The sequence below is a fragment of the Somniosus microcephalus genome, chromosome 34, assembly GCF_052327205.1.
Source record: "Somniosus microcephalus isolate GS21.2 chromosome 34, FLI_Smic_1.0, whole genome shotgun sequence".
Classification (NCBI taxonomy): domain Eukaryota; kingdom Metazoa; phylum Chordata; class Chondrichthyes; order Squaliformes; family Somniosidae; genus Somniosus; species Somniosus microcephalus.
In genome coordinates, this window is record NC_141020.1 from 17,511,015 (window position 1) to 17,533,099 (window position 22,085).

The 22,085-nt window shown below is 45.1% G+C and overlaps 1 protein-coding gene across 24 annotated transcripts in view; it reads left to right on the top strand.

The window, feature by feature from the left end:
- LOC147096834 (heterogeneous nuclear ribonucleoprotein L-like) overlaps positions 1-21,883 on the top strand; it is a 69,102-nt gene extending 47,219 nt beyond the window's left edge. For 6 of the 24 annotated variants that reach the window (XM_085973499.1, XM_085973505.1, XM_085973504.1 and 3 more), the window contains 3 exons: positions 5,965-5,985; positions 20,006-20,101; positions 21,502-21,883. In XM_085973499.1, the coding sequence (XP_085829625.1) occupies positions 5,965-5,985; positions 20,006-20,101; positions 21,502-21,548 (164 nt within the window). In that variant the 3' untranslated portion in view covers positions 21,549-21,883. Of the gene's footprint in view, positions 1-268; positions 314-1,071; positions 1,093-4,108; positions 4,130-5,964; positions 5,986-20,005; positions 20,102-21,501 lie in introns of all 24 variants that reach the window. The other 18 variants (XM_085973490.1, XM_085973492.1, XM_085973491.1 and 15 more) reach the window with 8 other exon arrangements.
- The last annotated feature ends 202 nt before the right edge of the window (positions 21,884-22,085 follow it).

The following is a 22,085-nucleotide window of genomic DNA, read 5'->3' on the forward strand; positions in this document are numbered from 1 at the left end:
AGTTTTAAGTATTTAAGTGGGGGGTGGGGAAGTAGGATGTGATGGATTACAGATGATAGCTGATCGTGTAATTTGAATCCAGTTATCTGGATTAATAAAGATTTACTATTTGTAAACCATTTAATCCGTGCTGCTGGAAGCTGGTGTAAGGGCGGATTCCCATCGGGGTGGGGAGGAGGGTGTGTACACCAGCATTTATTGGTGCACGTTATTTTAATACGTTCTGAAATGGGTGTTGGCTACAAATTAATTCTACAATTAATTTCAGAGAGCCGGCACAGGCGCGATGGGCCGAATGGCCTCCTTCTGTGCTGTAAGTTTCTACTAATCTAAAAAAAAAAATGAACATTAAATGGATCTCTGAGGACTTTTGCGATTTTATTTTTTTCAGTTCATAAATGCACTTGTCAATGTTTTTAAAGGGGAACTTCAGTGCACTTGCCCCAATCCTCTGCAGTTTTTCTTTTCTGTGCTCCACAGAAGGCTCTGTGTCCATGCACTTTAATGGAGCAAATGCAATAGATATGAAGTGAGATTTGTTGCAATGCATCTACTGGACAACTGAGGAAACTATCTGCATTCTACTTTTGGGCAGTTTCCTGCTGTATTTTAGCTCATGTGATTTGAAGAATTAGGATCTTTAAATAAGCCTGACAAAAGAAACTCTTCTCATGTTATCTTAGTAAATTTGTTTCTCCAAATGCACAGACCTGATGGCCAACGTTCCCTGTAAGCTGCGCTTTCTGCACGGCCTGTTTCTTTTAATGGGTGGTCCCTTTAAATTTCTGCGCAGGCGCAGTACTTGCAATGTAAAAGCCGGTGAGCGGCCTGCGCGGGACCTTTCAGATTACTGTGTGGCCAGGCGCGCTGCACCCGAGCGGGAGCATTGCTGATGTCACCTTAGTAGGAATTATTCCTCATACTTGGCTGGCACTGTAGTTTTGTGTAATAGCTTATGTGCTGTAGGTTGTATATGAATTCACTTGGGTGGGCGGGGAGGGGGAAAGCCTGCAGTTGACTAAATGTTGTGTGCTCTCTTTCATGGCCTTTGGCATTTTCCAACCTCTCCAGCTGGATCAAAAGGAAATCAAGGTAGGCCCCAACTTCATTTTCCTTTCCCAATATCGTCTGTTTTCCTGCGGTGGAATTGTGAGTTTTGAAGTATTTACTTATGCGGGACCTTATCGAAAGCCTTCTGAAAGTCCAAATACACCACATCCACTGGTATGTCAAGAGAAAAAGATTGGTAAAGTCAAGCGTAGGTCCCTTGCAGTCAGAATCAGGGGAATTTATAATGGGGAACAAAGAAATGGCAGACGAATTAAATACATACTTTGGTTCTGTCTTCACAAAGGAGGACACAAATAACCTCCCAGAGATGTCGGGGAACATAGGGTCTAATGAGAGGGAGGAACTGAATGAAATCAGTATTTGTAGGGAAATGGTGTTAGGGAAATTGATGGGATCGAAGGCCGATAAATCCCCAGGGCCTGATAATCTACATCCTAGGGTACTTAAGGAAGTGGCCCTAGAAATAGTTGATGCATTGCTGGTCATCTTCCAAAATTCTATAGACTCTGGAACAGTTCCCATGGATTGGAGGGTAGCTAATGTAACCCCACTATTTAAAAAAGGTGGTAGAGAAAAAATGGGGAATTATAGACCGGTAAGCCTGACATCAGTAGTGGGGAAAATGCTAGAGTCCATTATGAAAGATGTAATAACGCACTTGGAAAACAGTGACCGGATCGGACAAAGTCAACATGGATTTACAAAAGGTAAATCATGCTTGACTAATCTACTGGAATTTTTTGAGTATGTAACTGGTAGAATAGATAAGGGAGAACCAGTGGATGTGGTGTATTTGGACTTTCAGAAGGCTTTCGATAAGGTCCCGCATAATAGACTAGCGTGCAAAGTTAAAGCACATGGGATTGGGGGTAAGGTACTGACTTGGATAGAAAACTGGTTGGTAGACAGGAAGCAAAGAGTTGGAATAAACGGGTCTTTTTCCGAGTGGAAGGCAGTGACTAGTGGGGTACTGCAGGGATCGGTGCTAGGACCCCAGCTATTCACAACATATATTAATGATCTAGACGAGGGAACTAGATGTAATATCTCCAAGTTTGCAGACGACCCAAAGCTGGGTGGGCATGTGTGCTGTGAGGAGGATGCAGAGAAACTCCAGTATGATTTGGACAGGTTGGCCGATATGGCAGATGCAGTATAATGTGGATAAATGCGAGGTTATCCACTTTGGTGGCAAAAACTGGAAGGCAGATTATTATCTGAATGACAATAGATTGGGAGAAGGGGAAGTGCAACGAGATCTGGGTGTCCTTGTGCACCAGTCGCTGAAAGTAAGCATGCGGGTGCAGCAGGCGGTTAAGAAGGCAAATGGTATGCTGGCCTTCATAGCGAGAGGATTCGAGTACAGGAGCAAGGATGTCTTGCTGCAGTTGTACAGGGCCTTGGTGAGACCACACCTTGAGTATTGTGTGCAGTTTTGGTCACCTTATCTGAGGAAGGATGTTCTTGCCATGGAGGGAGTGCAGCGAAGATTCACCAGACTGATACCTGGGATGGCAGGAATGATGTATGAAGAGAGATTGGGTCGATTAGGGTTATATTCGCTAGAGTTTAGAAGAATGAGAGGAGATCTCATTGAAACTTACAAAATTCTAACAGGTCTAGATGCAGGAAGGATGTTCCCGATGGCGGGGGAGTCCAGAACCAGGGGTCTAAGGATAAGGGGTAAGCCATTTAGGACTGAGATGAGGAGGAATTTCGTCACCCTGAGAGTGGTGAACCTGTGGAATTCTCTACCACAGAAGGCAGTGGAGGCCAATTCATTAAATATATTCAAGAAGGAGTTAGATATATTTCTTAAGGCTAAAGAGATCAAGGGATATGAGGAGAAGGCAGGGACAGGGTACTGAGTTTGGATGATCAGCCATGATCTCATTGAATGGCGGAGCAGGCTCGAAGGGCCGAATGGCCTACTCCTGCTCCTATCTTCTATGTTTCTATGTTACCTGGCGGGGGGGCGGGGGGTGGGGAAGTAGGATGTGATGGATTACAGTTGATAGCTGATCGTGTAATTTTAATCCAGTGATCTGGATTAATAAAAGATTTACTATTTGTAAACCATTTAATCCATGCTGCTGGAAGCTGGTGTAAGGGCGGATTCCCATCAGGGTGGCGAGGAGGGTGTGTATATCAGCATTTATTGGTGCACGTTATTTTAATACGTTCTGAAATGGGTGTTGGCTACAAATTAATTCTACAATTAATTTCAGAGAGCCAGCACAGGCGTGATGGGCCGAATGGCCTCCTCCTGTGCTGTAAGTTTCTATTAATCTTAAAAAAAAAAAAAGAACATTAAATGGATCTCTGGGACTTTTGCGATTTTATTTTTTCAGTTCATAAATGCACTTGTCGAAATGTTTTTAAAGGGGGACTTCAGTGCACTTGCCCCAATCCTCTGTAGTTTTTCTTTTCCGTGCTCCACAGAAGGCTCTGAGTCCATGCACTTTAATGGAGCAAATGCAAGAGATATGAAGTGAGATTTGTTGCAATGCATCTACTGGACAACTGAGGAAACTATCTGCACTCTACTTTTGGGCAGTTTCCTGCTGTATTTTAGCTCGTGTGCATTGAAGAATTAGGATCTTTAAATAAACCTGACAAAAGAAACTCTTCTCATGTTATCTTAGTAAATTTGTTTCTCCAAATGCACAGACCTGATGTCCAACGTTCCCTGTAAGCTGCGCTTTCTGCACGGCCGGTTTCTTTTAATGCGTGGTCCCTTTAAATTTCTGCGCATGCGCAGTATTTTCAATGTAAAAGCCGGTGAGCGGCCTGCGCAGGACCTTTCAGATTACTGCGCGGCCAGGCGCGCTGCACCCTAGCGGGAGCATTGCTGATGTCACCTTAGTAGGAATTATTCCTCATACTTGCCTGGCACACTAGTTTTGTGTAATAGCTTATGTGCTGTAGGTTGTATATGAATTCTCTTGGGTGGGTGGTGGGGAGGGGGAAAGCCTGCAGTTGACTAAATGTTGTGTGCTCTCTTTCATGGTCTTTGGCATTTTCCAACCTGTTCCAGCTGGATCAAAAGGAAATCAAGGTAGGCCCCAACTTCATTTCCCTTTCCCAATATCGTGGCCCAGAAATTCGGGTCGGGGGCTTCCCGCGGGTGCATGCCCCCGACCTGCACTTACCTAGCGCGCCGGCCGTTGAGCTGTGAGCCTCGTGGGATTCCGATCCTGGGCCCCCTCCAACTGCTGGCGCGCAGTGCTTGCGTATCCCAGGGGCGCAGTTAGTTCGATGCGTCCCCTGGGATCACGTGGGCCATGGAGAGCCAATGGTAGCAGGGAATGCTTCATTCATAAGTTTGACAGGAAGAGCTGTCAAACCTATAAATACTATAAGCCCCAAAACATCACTAAATCTTCACAAAAATTTTTTTTTAATATCACATTTTTAAAATAACTATAAATTACATGAAATAACTAATTAAACAATAATTTAAATTTTTGAAAAAATTAATTACATTTTCTAAGTGCTAAAAATAAACTTGCCTTTCTTTAATGTATTTAAAAATAATAAACCTGTGGGGAAAAAATGTTTTCATTTTAATTAATTCACCACTTACCTTGTTAAAAGCAGGCCTCCCGGCAAAAAAACGCAAGTTCGATGCGCACGCGCAGCCTCTCCCGCGCACGTGTTCTACCTCTTAACCCCTTCTTTCAGGGGAACGGAATTGCCGGTTTCCCGCGCATGCGCAGTGCATGCACGAAACCGGCACTTTCGTTGGGCCTACGCGTGAGTACCCCGTGCGTGCTCACGCGTTGGGACCCGAATTTCTGGGCCCGTCTGTTTTCCTTCGGTGAAATTTGAGTTTTAAGTATTTAACTGGCGGGTGGGGTGGGGAAGTAGGATGTGATGGATTACAGATGATAGCTGATCGTGTAATTTTAATCCAGTGATCTGGATTAATAAAGATTTACTATTTATAAACCATTTAATCCGTGCTGCTGGAAGCTGGTGTAAGGGCGGATTCCCATCGGGGTGGAGAGGAGGGTGTGTACACCAGCATTTATTGGGGCACGGTAATTTAATACGTTCTGAAATGGGTGTCGGCTACAAATTAATTTCAGAGCCGGCGCAGGGGCGATGGGTCGAATGGCCTCCTTCTGTGCTGTAAGTTTCTATGAATCTAAAAAAAAAAATGAACATTAAATAGATCTCTAAGGACTTTTGCGATTTTATTTTTTTCAGTTCATAAATGCACTTGTCAATGTTTTTAAAGGGGAACTTCAGTGCACTTGCCCCAATCCTCTGTAGTTTTTCTTTTCCGTGCTCCACAGAAGGCTCTGTGTCCATGCACTTTAATGGAGCAAATGCAATAGATATGAAGTGAGATTTGTTGCAATGCATCTACTAGACAACTGAGGAAACTATCTGCATTCTACTTTTGGGCAGTTTCCTGCTGTATTTTAGCTCGTGTGCATTGAAGAATTAGGATCTTTAAATAAACCTGACAAAAGAAACTCTTCTCATGTTATCTTAGTAAATTTGTTTCCCGAAATGCACAGACCTGATGTCCAACGTTCCCTGTAAGCTGCGCTTTCTGCACAGCCGGTTTCTTTTAATGCGTGGTCCCTTTAAATTTCTGCGCGTGCGCAGTATTTGCAATGTAAAAGCTGGTGAGCGGCCTGCGTGTGACCTTTCAGATTACTGTGCGGCCAGGCGCACTGCACCCTAGCGGGAGCATTGCTGATGTCCCCTTAGTAGGAATTATTTCTCACACTTGCCTGGCACTGTAGTTTTGTGTAATAGCTTATGTGCTGTAGGTTGTATATGAATTCTCTTGGGTAGGAGGGGAGGGGGAAAGCCTGCAGTTGACTAAATGTTGTGTGCTCTCTTTCATGGTCTTTGGCATTTTCCAACCTGCTCCAGCTGGATCAAAAGGAAATCAAGGTAGGCCCCAACTTCATTTCCCTTTCCCAATAGCGTCTGTTTTCCTGTGGTGGAATTTGAGTTTTAAGTATTTACCTGGCGGGTGGGGTGGGGAAGTAGGATGTGATGGATTACAGATGATAGCTGATCGTGTAATTTTAATCCAGTGATCTGGATTAATAAAGATTTACTATTTGTAAACCATTTAATTCGTGCTGCTGGAAACTGGTGTAAGGGCGGATTCCCATCGGGGTGGGGAGGAGGGTGTGTACACCAGCATTTATTGGGACACGGTATTTTAATACGTTCTGAAATGGGTGTCGGCTACAAATTAATTCTACAATTGCCGCTTTCAGTAATCTTCACGATCTCGGGTCAGTAATGAGCAAGGATTTCGTTACAAATTTATATAGGTAGTTCTATAATAATTTTCTTGCATCTGCACACATTTCCTGTCAACTTTTTCCATGAAGATCCAATGCCCATATTTATAGTGAAAGTTTCCTGCTAGGCTGTAAATACACTCGCTCGACAGTGTAGGTGCTGCCTATGCCACTACTGGCAGACAATGGGTGGCATTTCCCCCCCCCCCCCCCCAAACTCCAGGGTGGGCAGTGCGAGCAGGGGGTTAAATTCTTAGTTTGACTGCCGTGCAGGAAACTGAGTTTTTTAAATTCAGATGAGCCCTGCAGTTAAAGTCAACAGGACCACTGTGTTTCCCGGCCGCTGACGTTTGCTCCCGCTCCCTTCCCATAAATATCGGGACCAATGTTCGTTCAGCATGACCAGTTTGCGTATGCAGTTTCAATCATCAGTGTGGGCGTAGAAATCTATAATGATCCTGTTTCCTGGGATGGCAGGAATGACGTATGAAGAGAGATTGGGTCGATTAGGCTTATATTCGCTAGAGTTTAGAAGAATGAGAGAGGATCTCATTGAAACTTATAAAATTCTAACAGGAACAGACAGACTAGATGCAGGAAGGCTGTTCCCGATGGCGGGGGAGTCCAGAACCAGGGGTCACAGTCTAAGGATAAGGGGTAAGCCATTTAGGACAGAGATGAGGAGGAATTTCTTCACCCAGAGAGTGGTGAACCTGTGGAATTCTCTACCACAGAAGGCAGTGGAGGCCAATTCATTAAATATATTCAAGAAGGAGTTAAAATATTTCTTGAGGCTAAAGGGATCAAGGGATATGGGGAGAAAGCAGGGACAGGGTACTGAATTTGGATGATCAGCCATGATCTCATTAAATGGTGGAGCAGGCTCGAGGGGCCGAATGGCCTACTCCTGCTCCTATCTTCTATGTTTCTGTGTTTCCAATGGCTAAAGGGCCGATCACGAGAGGGCCCAGATTAAAGGTGATTGGCAAAAGAGCCAGAGGCGACATGAGGAAAAAACTTTTTTACACAACGAGTGGTTAGGATTTGGAATGCGCTGCCTGATAGGGTGGTGGATACAGATTCAATAGTAGGCTTCAAAAGCGAATTGGATAAATACTTGAAGGAGAAAAAATTGCAGGAATACTGGATTGCTCTTCGAAAGAGCCAGCGCAGACTCAAAGGGCCGAATGGCCGCCTCCTGTGCTGTGCTGTTCTATGATATGAAAATAAGGATAGAATCTGTGACTTGAAAGTGGGGCCTGAATTATAGCTACACTTCCTGGTCCAATCCTCTATTAACTCCCCATGTGCAATAATACAGGAGATCGAGGTTTACAAATGTTGTGGAGCATATAAAACTTGGTTGTATTAAAACCAGCTCTGCATTTCTGATTAGATTTCTGATTCCAAGGGCCACTGTCTCGCTCAGAGGAATTCCTTTTTTTTTCATATTTCATAGAATCATAGAAATTTACCATTCAGCCCATCGTGTCTGTGTCGGCTGAAAACGAGCTCTCCAGCCTAACCCCACTTTCCAGCTCTTGGTCCGTAGCCCTGTAGGTTACGGCACTTCAAGTGCATATCCAAGTACTGTTTAAATGTGATGAGGGTTTCTGCCTCTCCCACCCTTTCAGGCAGTGAGATCCAGACCCCCACCACCCTCTGGGTGAAAAAAGTTCCCCTCAACTCCCCTCTAATCCTTCTACCAATTACTTTAAATCTATGTCCCCTGCTAAGGGAAATAGGTGCTTCCTATCCACTCTACCTAGGCCCCTCATAATTTTGTACAGCTCAATTAAATCTCCCCTCGGCCTCCTCTGTCCAAAGAAAACAACCCCAGCCTATCCAATCTTTCCTCATAGCTATATAAGTAAGTTTTCCAACTCCTGCTCCCGTCTGAGAGGTTGGGTTTCTTATTTGCTCAGAGGCCTGTGCCATCTCTGATGTGGAACTGGCGATCCCCTGCCCGCGGGAAACAACCGAGGCGGAGAGAGCGAGAGAGACTTGTGCGGCCGCCATCTCTTTTTTAACCGTGTGTGAGGCGCGGGCGATTGTCAGTCCGAGAGTGGGGCTTGAACCTACACCTAACTCGGAGGCAAAAGTGCAATCGAGGTGATGGTTGTTAATGGAGACTGGTCACCTGGATGTGATTACAAGGCTGAAATCTCGCTGGAGTGGTTCAACCAAGACGAAAGAGCAAAGCTCATAATATTTGTAACTCATCTAACCCAAGATCACTGCCGAATGACTCCTTTTGCAGGATGTAAGCTTATGGTGTAGTTTATTTTGTTAATGGAAAGAGGAGCCCTTTTAGCAACAAGTATTTAGTAATCCAAACTACTTCTAAAGCCAGAAGCAATGTTCAAATATTTTATGAAGCCAGCAGGCTTCGAGTGAATTACGGCTTTGATCCTTTTGTTTATTGTAGTGAGTTGGCCATTTATGGAGTTTCAAGCTACTTTATTACTCGATTGCTGGGAAATGTCTTTTGTGCAGTTGTATTGGGATGGTTGGGTGTGGTTGTCACGCTATTTGAATTGTATTTATACTGAAAAAATGCAGCAATACAGCCCTGGCTTCCAGCTCCAATGCTGTAGAAACCTCCAAGTTTATTTTGCGGAGCCTTTTCTGCAAGCTTTCTGGCTACAGTCCCTTTCCCGGTGGTTGGGGAAGATCCACACAAGCAGCCACTTTGCTGGCTGTACGGCGGTTAGGTGCAAGTCCTTCATCCACTGGTGACCAAAATAGTGTCCACCTCTGACTGCAGTTGTACAGTATTGGGATGGCTGGGTGTGGTTGTCACGCTGTTTGAATTATTGTCAAAGGCGCCAAGCTGTCTTTTGTTGGTGTGCAGCTGCCATTTACGGCGCCAGTTTGCCATCAGCATTAGTCTGCGGTGTAAGTTTTTTCTTTACTTGAATGTGTGAGGCACTGGCCAGGCTGAATTTATTGCCCGCCCCTAAAAGCACTGGGCACCCTGTTTCCTGGCACAACTTTGTGTAATTTCAATAGCACCTTTTTAGCATGAATACACACAACCTTGCCGATACACCAACTGATTTGAAAACTCTCCTAGCGATTGGTTGTCACTGACTGCTCTTTCATGGCAAAAATGTTTGCCAGTGCCTTTAGCCAAGAGTTCAGTGTGTTTTTATAGCTGCCTTTATGTTGGGTTTAATGTGGGGGGGGAATAATATGCAGGCTTCCAATCAATGTTCCCTTTTTTTGTGTGCGGTCCCTTTAACTGGCTGCGTGGGCCCATTCAGATTTTCATGCATGCGCGGTTTCTTCCATTTTAAAAGCCGGTGAGCGGCCTGCGCGGGATCTCCAGACCGCTGTGCGGCCTAGCGGGAGCGTTGCTTTCAATATACAGTGGCAAACCCAGTGTAAACTTGTGCATTCACTGAGGTGAGTTTTAAAATCCAGTGTTGCTGGCATTCGCGAATCCAGCGAGTTTACTCCGGGCTTGCGACTGAGATCCACGTGTCAGGAGTCGGTGCTTGAACCCTCTTCAAAAAAAAAAAACAAAAAAAAAAGCCCCAGTATAAAAGCAGCCAGTGACCCGCTCACTGCTGAAAGAAACTCAACATTATAAACATGTGGGGATTTCTGTGCTTAATCCAGCTGCAAAAATAATGGCTTTATTTAGTGACAAGAACATAAGAAGTAGGAGCAGGAGTAGGCCATACGGCCCCTCGGGCCTGCTCCGCCATTCAATAGGAACATGGCTGATCCGAATCTAGACTCGCGTCCACTTCCCTGCCTTCTCCCCGTAACCCCTAATTCCCTTATCAGCTAGGAAACTGTCTATCTCCCTTTTAAATTTATTTAATGTTGCAGCTTCCACAGCTCTCTGGGGTAGCAAATTCCATAGATTTACTACCCTCTGAGTGAAGAAGTTTCTCCTCATCTCAGTTTTGAAAGGGCAGCCCCTTATTCTTAGATTATGCCCCCTAGTTCTAGTCTCACCCATCAGTGGAAACATCCTCCCCGCATCCACCTGATCAAGCCCCCTCACAATCTTATATGTTTCGATAAGATCGCCTCTCATTCTTCTGAATTCCAATGAGTAGAGTCCCAACCTACTCAACCTTTCCTCATACGTCAACCCCCTCATCTCCGGAATCAACCGAGTGAACCGCCTCGAGAGCAAGTATATCTTTTCTTAAATGTGGAAACCAAAACTGTACGCAGTATTCCAGGTGTGGCCTCACCAATACCCTGTATAACTGCAGCAAGACTTCCCTGTTTTTATACTCCATCCCCCTTGCAATAAAAGCCAAGATTCCATTGGCCTTCCTGATCACCTGCTGCACACTCACTTTTTGTGTTTCATGCACCAGGACCCCCAGATCCCTTTGTACTGTAGCACTTTGCAGTTTCTCTCCATTTAGATAATGACTTGCTCTTTGATTTTTTCTGCCAAAGTGCATAACCTCACACTTTCCAATATTATATTCCATCTGCCCACTCGCTTAGCCTGTCTGTCCTTTTGCAGGTTTTTTATGTCCTCCTCACTCACTGCTTTCCCTCCCACCTTTGTATCGTCGGCAAACCTGGATATGTTGCACTCGGTCCCTTCCTCCAAATCGTTAATATAGATTGTAAAGAGTTGGGGTCCCAGCACTGACCCCTGCGGAACACCACTAGTTACTGATTGCCAACCCGAGAACGAACCATTTATCCCAACTCTTTGTTTTCTGTTAGATAGCCAATCTTCCACCCATGCCAGTATATTACCCCCAATCCTGTGATTTTTTATCTTGATCAGTAATCTTTTGTGTGGAACCTTGTCAAATGCCTTTTGGAAGCCCAAATACACTACATCCACTGGTTCCCCTTTATCCACCCTGTATGTTACATCCTCAAAGAATTCGAGCAAATTTGTCAAACATGACTTCCCCTTCATAAAACCATGCTGACTCTGTCCTATTAAATTATGTTTATCCAAATGCTCTGTTACTGTTTCCTTAATAATGGACTCCAATATTTTGCCAACCACAGATGTTAGGCTAACTGGTCTATAGTTTCCAGCTTTTTGTCTACTTCCCTTCTTAAATAAGGGTGTTACATTAGCAGTTTTCCAATCTGCCGGGACCTTTCCTGAGTCCAGGGAGTTTTGGAAAATAATCACCAATGCATCCACAATCCCTACCGCCACTTCCCTCAAGACCCTAGGATGTAGGCCATCGGGTCCGGGGGATTTATCCGCCTTAAGTCCCATTATTTTACCGAGTACCATCTCTTTAGTGATTTTAATCGTGTTTAGCAAGATAGTTCATTTCTCCAAAATAAATCATAGCTGCTATTGTGTAGATTAAAGATTAGGTCCGAGAATTATTGCGGCAGCCAGTGGCTGGGAGATCGATACTGCTCCACGTGTATGTCGGCTTGAAGCTGTGCTGAGTCACGTAGGCTTAATATAATTCCGTAATTAAAAGAAAAACGAATATTGGCTTCTCAATCTTAGCCAGAACTGGATATGAAACAAATCTTCATTTAGTGCCTAATCATTTAAATTTCAGTTCACTGAGTGGTGAGCGGAGAGTAGACTTCATGTCATTGGTAACAATGAGTCAATGGGGAGAAGCTGCATGAGTATTAGTTCTGTACCAGGCACCCGATCCATCTCGTATTGACTCCCCAGTGGGGGACTTAATGTTCATCCCAAGTAGGTCGCTATTTGGCATGGAATGGTAGCATTCACTCGTCAGAACTACTTCCTGTTTGTCATCTCCAGCGAGGCTGCGATCTCCTGTATGAGATGTGGGACCACATGGCTCCAGTGACTGACTGACTGATTCTGAGTTCATGCCCGGAGAAGAGAGAGTGAATGGCTGGGGAGGTGCATCACAATCTAATGCACTCAGTGCCTATGGACATAGAGATATATAGCAGTTACAACACGAAAACATGCCATTTGGCCCAACCAGTCTGTGTTGGCCTTTACCCTCTACATGAGCATATTGCCCTAATCATATTCACCAATCCTGTTGCCATGTCCTTTTAGCTCCTTTTCCTTCATCTAAAGTTTTACATGGATGATACCAGAATTGAGAGGTTATAACCGTCAGGGAAGACTGACTGGCTGGGGCTCTGTTCTCTAGCAAGGAGAAGGCTGAGGGGTGACCTAATCGAGGTCTTTATAATTATGAAGGGGTTTGATAGGGTAGATGTAGAGAAGATGTTTCTACCTATGGAGGAGCCCAAAACTATATTCACAAATACATGACGCTCACTAATAAATCCAATAAAGAATTCAGGAGAAACTTCTTTACCCAGAGAGTGGTTAGAATGTGGAACTCGCTACCACAAGGAGTAAGTGAGGTGAATAATATAGATGCATTTAAGGGAAATCTAGATAAGTAAATGAGGGAGAAAGGAATAGAAGGATATTCTGATGGATGAGATGAAGTAGAGTGGGAGGAGGCTCGTGTGGAGCATAAACACTGGCACGGGTCAGTTGGGCCAAATGGCCTGTTTCTGTGCTGTAAATTCTGTGTAAAATTTCCCTGAAAGTTCCATCAGACCATGAAAAAAAATACTTATCTAATCTTGAATGTTGACTTAGTTACAGTACTGACTCCGGAAGTGAATTCCACAGCCTCCCGACTGTGCGGTGAAGTTTCTTTTGCTTTGTTCTTAACCTCTTGTATTTAGTCTTGTATCTATGGCCTCTTTTTCTAGACGCATCAACTACTGGAAACAATCTGCTTCTGTCTACCACTGTCCCATCATTTTAAACACTAGAAAGACTTGAGCTAATGAAAAAAGCCCCAGTTTTTCCAAGTCTGCCTTCAAGCTTGTATTTTCTCATACCAGACAGCGCCCTAGTAAATCTGCTAGCCTGATTGAGTTGTCTCAGTCACTCATGAAAGATTTTACATTTGCATTTACAACTTTATATTTATATGGCGCCTTTAACATAATAAAACGTCCCACGGCGCTTCACAGATAAAATAGATAAGGGAGAACCAGTGGATGTGGTGTATTTGGACTTTCAGAAGGCTTTCGATAAGGTCCCACATAAGAGATTAGCGTGCAAAATTAAGGCACATGCGATTGGGGGCAAGGTATTGACTTGGATAGAGAACTGGTTGGCGGACAGAAAGCAAAGAGTTGGAATAAACTGGTCGTTTTCCGAGTGGCAGGCAGTGACTAGTGGGGTACCGCAAGGATCGGTCCTTGGACCCCAGCTGTTCACAATATATATTAATGATCTGGATGAGGGAATTGGATGTAATATCTCCAAATTTGCAGGCGACACAAAGCTGGGTGGGAGGGTAAGCTGTGAGGAGGATGTCGTGAAACTCCAGTACGATTTGGACAGGTTGGGTGATTGGGCAGAAACATGGCAAATGCACTATAATGTGGATAAATGTGAGGTTATCCACTTTGGTGGCAAAAACAGGAAGGCAGATTATTATTTGAATGGCAATAGATTGGGAGAAGGGGAAGTGCAAAGAGACCTGGGTGTTCTTGTGCACCAGTCGCTGAAGGTAAGCATGCAGGTGCAGCAGGTGGTTAAGAAGGCAAATGGTATGTTGGCCTTCGTAGCAAGAGGGTTCGAGTACAGGAACAAGGATGTCTTGCTACAGTTGTACAGTGCCTTGGTGAGACCACACCTTGAGTATTGTGTGCAGTTTTGGTCGCCTTACCTGAGGAAGGACGTTCTTGCCATGGAAGGAGTGCAGAGAAGATTCACCAGGCTGATATCTGGGATGGCAGGAATGACGTATGAGGAGAGATTGGGTCGATTGGGCTTATACTCACTGGAGTTTAGAAGATTGAGAGGGGATCTCATTGAAACCTATAAAATTCTGTCAGGCCTGGACAGACTAGATGCAGGAAGGATGTTTCTGATGGCCGGGGAGTCCAGAACCAGGGGTCATAGTCTAAGGATAAGGGGTAAGCCATTTAGGACTGAGATGAGGAGGAATTTCTTCACCCAGAGAGTGGTGAACCTGTGGAATTCTCTACCACAGAGGGCGGTGGAGGCCAATTCAATAAATATATTCAAGAAAGAGTTGGATATATTTCTTAAGGCTAAAGGGATCAAGGGATATGGGGAGAAGGCAGGGACAGGGTACTGAATTTGGATGATCAGCCATGATCTCATTGAATGGTGGCGCAGGCTCGAGGGGCTGAATGGCCTACTCCTGCTCCTATCTTCTGTTATCAATTTTTTTTGGCTCCAAGCCATATAAGGAGATGTTGGGGCAGATGACCAAAAGCTTGGTCGAAGAGGTAAGTTTTAAGGAGTGTCTTAAAGGAGGAAAGAGAAGTCGAGAGGTGGAGCGATGTAGGAAGGGAATTCCAGAGCTTGGGACCTAGGCAGCTGAAGGCACGGCCGCCAGTGGTGGAGCATTTAAAATCGGGGATGTTCAAAAGGCCAGAATAGGCGGAGCGCAGAGGTCTAGGGGGGATTATAGGGCTGGAGGAGATTAGAGAGATTAGGTGGGGCGACGCCATGCGGGGATTTGAAAACAAGGATGAGAATTTTAAAATCGAGGAATAAAGGTCTTGATTAGAGGGAGAGAGACTCTGCTAGCTCATGGGATCTGTCTGGCAGTTCGTTAACTGCGAGCAATCTGGCTGATCCGAGTCGATGACCGTGTGGAATGTTAGGATTACAGAAACGTTTGTGAAGGAAACCACCCCTGTCGGTATTGCCCGGCAGATCCTGTAACAGCCAGTGAGATGAAAATGTGTTTCGGCACTTTTAAAATCGGTGACTGTTCTGTTGAGTGCCACCTTCCTTTTCCTTTATAAATCTGTTCTCTCTCGCCTGCACGTGGGCAGGCAGGGATGTTTAAGGCATGTGTTTTGACTGCCTTTACCTCTGGCAGGTCACCTGGTGTTCCTGCTGTCGGAGGTGAGGGTTGAAACCACCTTCTGTGGGTGCGTTGTGCCTTCTGCAAGTGCGCTACTTTTGGTTACATGTGCATTTTATTCCAGCAATGCTGTTGGTGACAAACTATGACTAAAGATGGAACTGTCAGAAGCTCCTGCCTTCCTCGCTGTTAACACTGCATGGTTGTCTTCTGCTTCCTCCTCTCGCCCAGAACCCCCCCCCCCCCCCCCAAAACAGTGATAAGGGCTCATCCCAAGTGGTCATTCTTCATCTCGGCATGTTATTCAACTGTGGTGAGCATTCTGGCCCAATGCTGTCCACGTGCACACTTTCATGACATGGAATGGGGAACCGTAGCAGTTTTTTTTTAGGTACATGGTTGTAACATCCCCGCTATCATCGGCTAACTTGGCACAAAGCAGGAGCTGAACTTGGATTCATGACCCTCGTACATGCTCCTTAACAAATGAGCCATTGGAACAATGGCAGCCTGTTTTCTGTGGGCCTTGATTTAGCTAGTGAACAGTGGATGTCAGATCAGACCGTGCTATGTTACTCAAAATAAAAACCACTCGGCTCCAAACCCGGCATTTCATGCACATGGCTCTCCAGTTCCATCTTTAGTCATAGTTTGTCACCAACAGCATTGCTGGAATAAAATGCACATGTAACCAAAAGTAGCGCACTTGCAGAAGGCACAACGCACCCACAGAAAGTCTGTCTGGCATTCCTCCAGCCAATGTCTCCTAGCTACACTGTGTTGCAGAGCCTGATTTAGAACCAGACCCACATCCCAGGCTGTTTTGCTGCTGATGCTGATTCAGACCATGTCCGTACCAACCAACAGCAGGCCATGTCCGTACCAACCAACAGCAGGCCATGTCCGTACCAACCAACAGCAGGCCATGTCCGTACCAACCAACAGCAGGCCATGTCCGTACCAACCAACAGCAGGCCATGTCCGTACCAACCAACAGCAGGCCATGTCCGTACCAACCAACAGCAGGCCATGTCCGTACCAACCAACAGCAGGCCATGTCCGTACCAACCAACAGCAGGCCATGTCCGTACCAACCAACAGCAGGCCATGTCCGTACCAACCAACAGCAGGCCATGTCCGTACCAACCAACAGCAGGCCATGTCCGTACCAACCAACAGCAGGCCACATCCCCTCCCCTCTTTTTAAGCCAATATTCTTCCTTTCTCTCCGAAAACGCAGTGACACTTGCTGTGCTTTAGTCTGTGTGTATCTGGCACTGGCAGTCTATTCATCTATGGAGAGCATCACTCCAGTGTCTGGTCCTTTCGGCCGTGGATCAGTTGGTAGCACACGCTCGCCTCTGAGTCAGAAGGTTGTGGGTTCAAGTCCCACTCCAGATACTTGAGCACAAAAATCCAGGCTGACGTTCCAGCGCAGTGCTGAGGGAGAACTTCACTGTCGGATGTGCCGTTTTTCGGATGAGACGTTAAACTGAGGCCCCGTCTGAGTTCTAAGGTGGACATAAAAGATCCCATGGCACTATTTCGAAGAAGAGCAGGGGTGTTATCCCCGGGGCCCTAGCCAATATTTAGCGCTCAATCAACAGCATAAAAAACAGATGATCTGGTCATTATTACATTGCTGTTTGTGGGAGCTTGCTGTGTGCAAATTGGCTGCCGGGTTTCCTACATTACAACAGTGACTACACTTCAAAAAGTAATTCTTTGGCTGTAAAGCGCTTTGGGATATCCTGAAAGGCGCTATATAAATGTAAGTCTTTTTCTTTCCTCTTGACATCGACATGAGTGCTTTCCAAAAGAGTTCACTGGCAATCGAGCAAAAAAAAAAAAAAACCCTGTCTTAATTTCTACCCTACTCAGGCCGGAGGCACACAGGCTAAAAGTAGCTCTTTAACATCCACGCCAGCTGAGGCCACTTAACTTGCCACAAACATGGAATTCGATCTGTATGCGCCACTCCATAAAAGACGTGCTTATCGAGCTATTAGTTTATCTGCTCTTAATTGATCTCCTGAAGCGAATAACTATACCGTTAACTCTTCAGTGTGAAAGGGAGAGTTATCACTTCTTTCCTGTATGGGGGAGACACTGTTATTTTATTTAAACTTGAGGAAAAATTGGTTAAAGTGAGGAAGCAGAACAAATCGGCACAACTGATGTGGCAGTTGCTGAAGTATCCTGCGTTAATGTTTATTTGTCCTTGATGCTCAAACAGATATATTCTATTCTGAAATGTCATTTTTGTGCGGTTCCGTTAGTGTTCGGTTTTCATTGTAAATGCTACGATAAAGGAGAACCTTTTTTTTTTTAAAAACCAGAATCGCCACCCATATTACTTGTAATAAAACAGAAAATGCTGGAAACACTCAGCAGGTCAAGCATCATCTGTGGAGAGAGAAACAGTTAACATTGCAAGTCGATGACCTTTCATCAGAACTGGAAGGTGTTAGCTATTAGGTTTTTAAGCAAGTACAGAGCCGGGGAGAGGAACGAACAAAGGGGAAGGTTTGCGATGGGGCGGAGGGTAAGAGTGATTAAATAACAAAAGGGATGATAGTCCAAGGCAAAAGGGGGTGGTAATGGAACAAGTCAAGAAATAAAAGATGCTTTCCCGTAGATAAATTGAACATGATTTCCTTTTTCTTCGGTCGCCACCACAAACTCCATTCCCTAGCCACTGACTCCATCCCTCTCCCTAGCACCTGTCTGAGGCTGAACCGGACTGTTCACAGCTTTGGTGTTATATTTAACCCTAAAACGAGCTTCCGCGCCACAACTAAGACCGCCTATTTCCACCTCCGTAACATCGCCCGTCTTCACCTCTGCCTCAGCTCATCTGACTATTCCAACGCACTCCTGGCTGGCCTCCCACGTTCTCCCCTACGTAAACTTGAGGTCTTCCAAGCCTCGGTTGCCTGTGTCCGAACTCACACCAAGTCCCGTTCACCCGTAATCCTGTGCTCGCTGATCTACATTGGCTCCCGGTTAAGCAATACCTTGATTTTAAATTTCTCATCCTTTTCATATCCCTCCATGGTCTCCCCCCTCCCTATTTCTGTAATCTCCCCAGCTCCTCAACCCCCGAAATTGGCTAAGTGACAGGAAACGGAGAGTAGTGGTGAACGGTTGTTTTTCGGACTGGAGGAACGTGCACAGTGGTGTTCCCCAGGGGATCGGTACTAGGACCACTGCTTTTCTTGATATATATTAATGACTTGGACTTGGGTGTACAGGGCACTATTTCAAAACTTGGAAGTATAGTGAGGAGAAAATAGTGATAGACTTCAAGAGGACATAGGCTGGTGGAATGGCTGGAAACGTGGCAGATGAAATTTAATGCAGATAAGTGCAAAGTGATACATTTTGGTAGGAAAAACGAGGAGAGGTAATTTCAACTAAAGGGTACAATCCTAAAGGGGGTGCAGGAACAGAGAGACCTGGGGGTATATGTGCACAAATCGTTGAAGGTGGCGGGGCAGGTTGAGAAAGCGGTTAAAAAAGCATACGGGATCCTGGGCTTCATAAATAGAGGCATAGAGTACAAAAGCAAGGACGTTATGATGAAACTTTATAAAACACTGGTCCGACCTCAACTGGAGTATTGTGTCCAATTCCTGAGCACTGCACTTCAGGAAGGATGTGAAGGCCTTAGAGAGGGTGCAGAAAAGATTTACAAGAATGGTTCCAGGGATGAGAGACTTCAGTTACGTGGATAGACTGGAGAAGCTGGGGTGGTTCTCCTTGGAGCAGAGAAGGTTAAGAGGAGATTTGACAAAGGTGTTCAAAATCATGAGGTTTCTATCTAGACAGAAACTGTTCCCATTGGCGGAAGGGTCGAGAACCAGAGGACACAGGTTTACGGTGATTGGCAGAAGAACCAAAGGCGGCATGAGGAAAATCTTTTTTACGCAGCGAGTGGTTAGGATCTGGAATGCACGGCCTGAGAGGGTGGTGGAGGCAGGCTCAATCACGGCTTTCAAAAGGGAGTTGGATAAGTGCCTGAAGGAAAAACATTTGCAGGGAGTGGGACAAGCTGAAATGCTCTTGCAGAAAGTCGACATAGGCTCGACTGGCTGAATGGCCTCCTGTGCCGTGTAACTATTCTATGATTCTATTCTATATCTGCGCTCCTCCAATTCTGACCTCTTGCGCATCCCCGATTTTAATCGCTCCACCATTGGCGGCCGTGCCTTCTGTTGCCTGGGCCCTAAGCTCTGGAATTCCCGGCCTAAACCTCTCCGCCTCTCTACCTCTCTCTCCTCCTTTAAGACGCTCCTTCAAACCGACCTCTTTGACCAAGCTTTTGGTCACCTGCCCTAATATCTCCTTATGTGGCTCGGTGTCAAAGTTTGTTTTATGACACTCCTGTGAAGCGCCTTGGGACGTTTTACTACGTTAAAGGCGCTATATAAATGCATGTTTTCTCTCATTTCCCCCATGAAGAACCATAGTGGAAACTTGAAATGAATGTACTGAGTTCCAAGCATAGTGTAAACCTTGGAAATGCCTCATTTTGGGGTAATTCAGTTGCGATATCTCAAGGCTGCTGTCCACTTACATGGAGACCATCACTGAGTGTTAAGTAATGGGCTGTATTGGTGCATTAGGTGGCAGTATGTTTAGTGGACAGGTATTCGTTTGGATTATTTCTGAAAAGCAGTAAGTTCCTGATTGGGAGCAGCAGATTTATGATGTTGCTACACTTTTTTCTTGATCCATACAAGATGTCAGAAATGGAGTTTAGATCTATCCAATTGAAACCAAAAAAGTTCATGTTAACGCCCCCAAATTCTCCTTTTGTAGGTGAGAAGAGTTCTTCTGGCCTCCTGGAATATGAAACGAAGAGCGATGCTTTCGAGGCGTTGGTTATGCTTAATCACTACAGGCTAAAAAATCCCGGTATGTTGTTTTTAATGAAGTATAACATTAGTACAGTAGTGCTAACCTAGCCGCTGTAAACGATTCTGAACCTTGCAAATATTATTTGGGGGCTGCTTATTCATAGCTAATCTGTTGATGTATGGAACCTAAACCATTGGGCAAGCAACCTATTTCCGATCCCACATTTTTGCCCTTTGACTGATGTAATCTGCTGCTGACTTTCGTAATGGGATTTGACTGCAGGCAGTGGTAGGTGAGAGGGAGGGCGTGTTGGTATTTAAGCTTAAAAAATGAGAGGGGCACTAGAAAGGTGCAAAAAAAGATTTACAGGAATGATACCAGAACTGAGGTTATAACTATCGGGAAAGACTGAACAGGCTGGGGCTCTTTTCTCTAGCCGAGAGAAGGCTGAGGGGCGACACAATAGAAGTCTTTAAAATTGTGAAGGGGTGATAGGGTAGACGTAGAGATGATGTTTCCACAAAGCTAGGTCATAAATATCAGATAGTCACTAATAAATCCAATCAGGAATTCAGGAGAAACTTCTTTAAGCAGAGAATGGTTAGAATGTGGAACTTGCTACCACAGGGAGTAATTAAGGTGAATAGCATTTAGCCTTTAAAGGGAAGCTAGATAAGTACTTGAGAGAAAAAGGAATAGAATGTGCTGATGGGGTTAGATCTGAAGGAGAGTGGGAGGAGGCTCGTGTGGAACATAAACACCGGCGTTGGGCCGAATGGCATGTTTCTGTGCTGTAAACTGTATGTAAAGTTTCACGAAGGGGTGGGATTTGAAGGGCCTGCTGGGGCCCATGGAATGTACTCCAGTGTATCAGTCGGTGTCTTCAGGAGAGTAAACTGATGGAAAACAAAATTCCCTTGTTTGGGGAGAGGGCAGTGAGTGTGCACTGAGACTAAGCTTCAGTGTGCCAGATAGATAGATGGGGTGGAGTTTGGAGACGCAATCCACTCGGTTACTAATCTGAGCTGCAGCGAGCAGGAAGATACAGCACAGAGGCTGTAGCATCTTTGTTGGGATGGAGAGGGAGAAGTAGATCGCAGGAGAGGTCTGGTTGGATGTCCTGTGGTACGCACTGGCAGCCAGCTGGAGGGGGGTGGTGAGCAGCTTAGGAGTGGGCCCTGTGCAAAGGTGTCTGTCGAGCCAGGAGTAGGGAAAAAAATTAGCCAAAAACCTCTGTGGGGGGGAATTTCAGGCATGTTTCCAGCCAGTCTGCTGCTTTAGCCCACTGTGCCGCACTCACTAGGGAACTGTTCTGGACTTCAGTCAATGCACTCACACATAGATGTGTTGTTACAGAACTGGGCATCAGTAAGATTTGATGGCCACATTGCCTACTAATGTTGAATGTGTCTCTATTTTTCTTTCCTTGAATTTTCTGAAAATTTTAAATTTAACAGATGGGCCTGACCTCTTCACACTGAAGCTGTGTTTCTCGACTGCCTAACAAGATGCTGCGCTGGGAACGGACACAACAAGGCTGATCACTGCTTTTGATGTATCTGGTTTTGTTTCAGGTGTTTTTTTGCTTTTGTTTCCTTTTTAAACGCTGTAACGTGTGGTGACCCGTGAAATGGAATTCGTATGTTTTCCAGTACAAGGGCAGTTTTTTTATTAGTTTTCCCAAGAATGAATGGTTAGTGAAATGTGGAATGTGTTCGTGGTTAGTGTGTACGAGCAACTGCTTGGACTTGTTGAATTATTGGAAGATCCCCGCACTGCATAAAACGACACTATTTGTGTTACAGCTATAAAGTATTAATAAAAACAATTCTTTTAGTCTTTGCGAGTCCTTGTAATGTTTGTTCAAAGTACCTTGTGTGTACGTACCTTGGCAACAGCTCACTCAAGACAAGCATGCACCCAGCCTGGAAATGCGGGCCAGTCAGAATCTATAACGAGAAAGGCCCAGTTATGACATTTTGGATGAAAGCCTTTCACGAGAACTAAAGGCTGAAAGATAAATGGGCATTTTTGTCAGGTC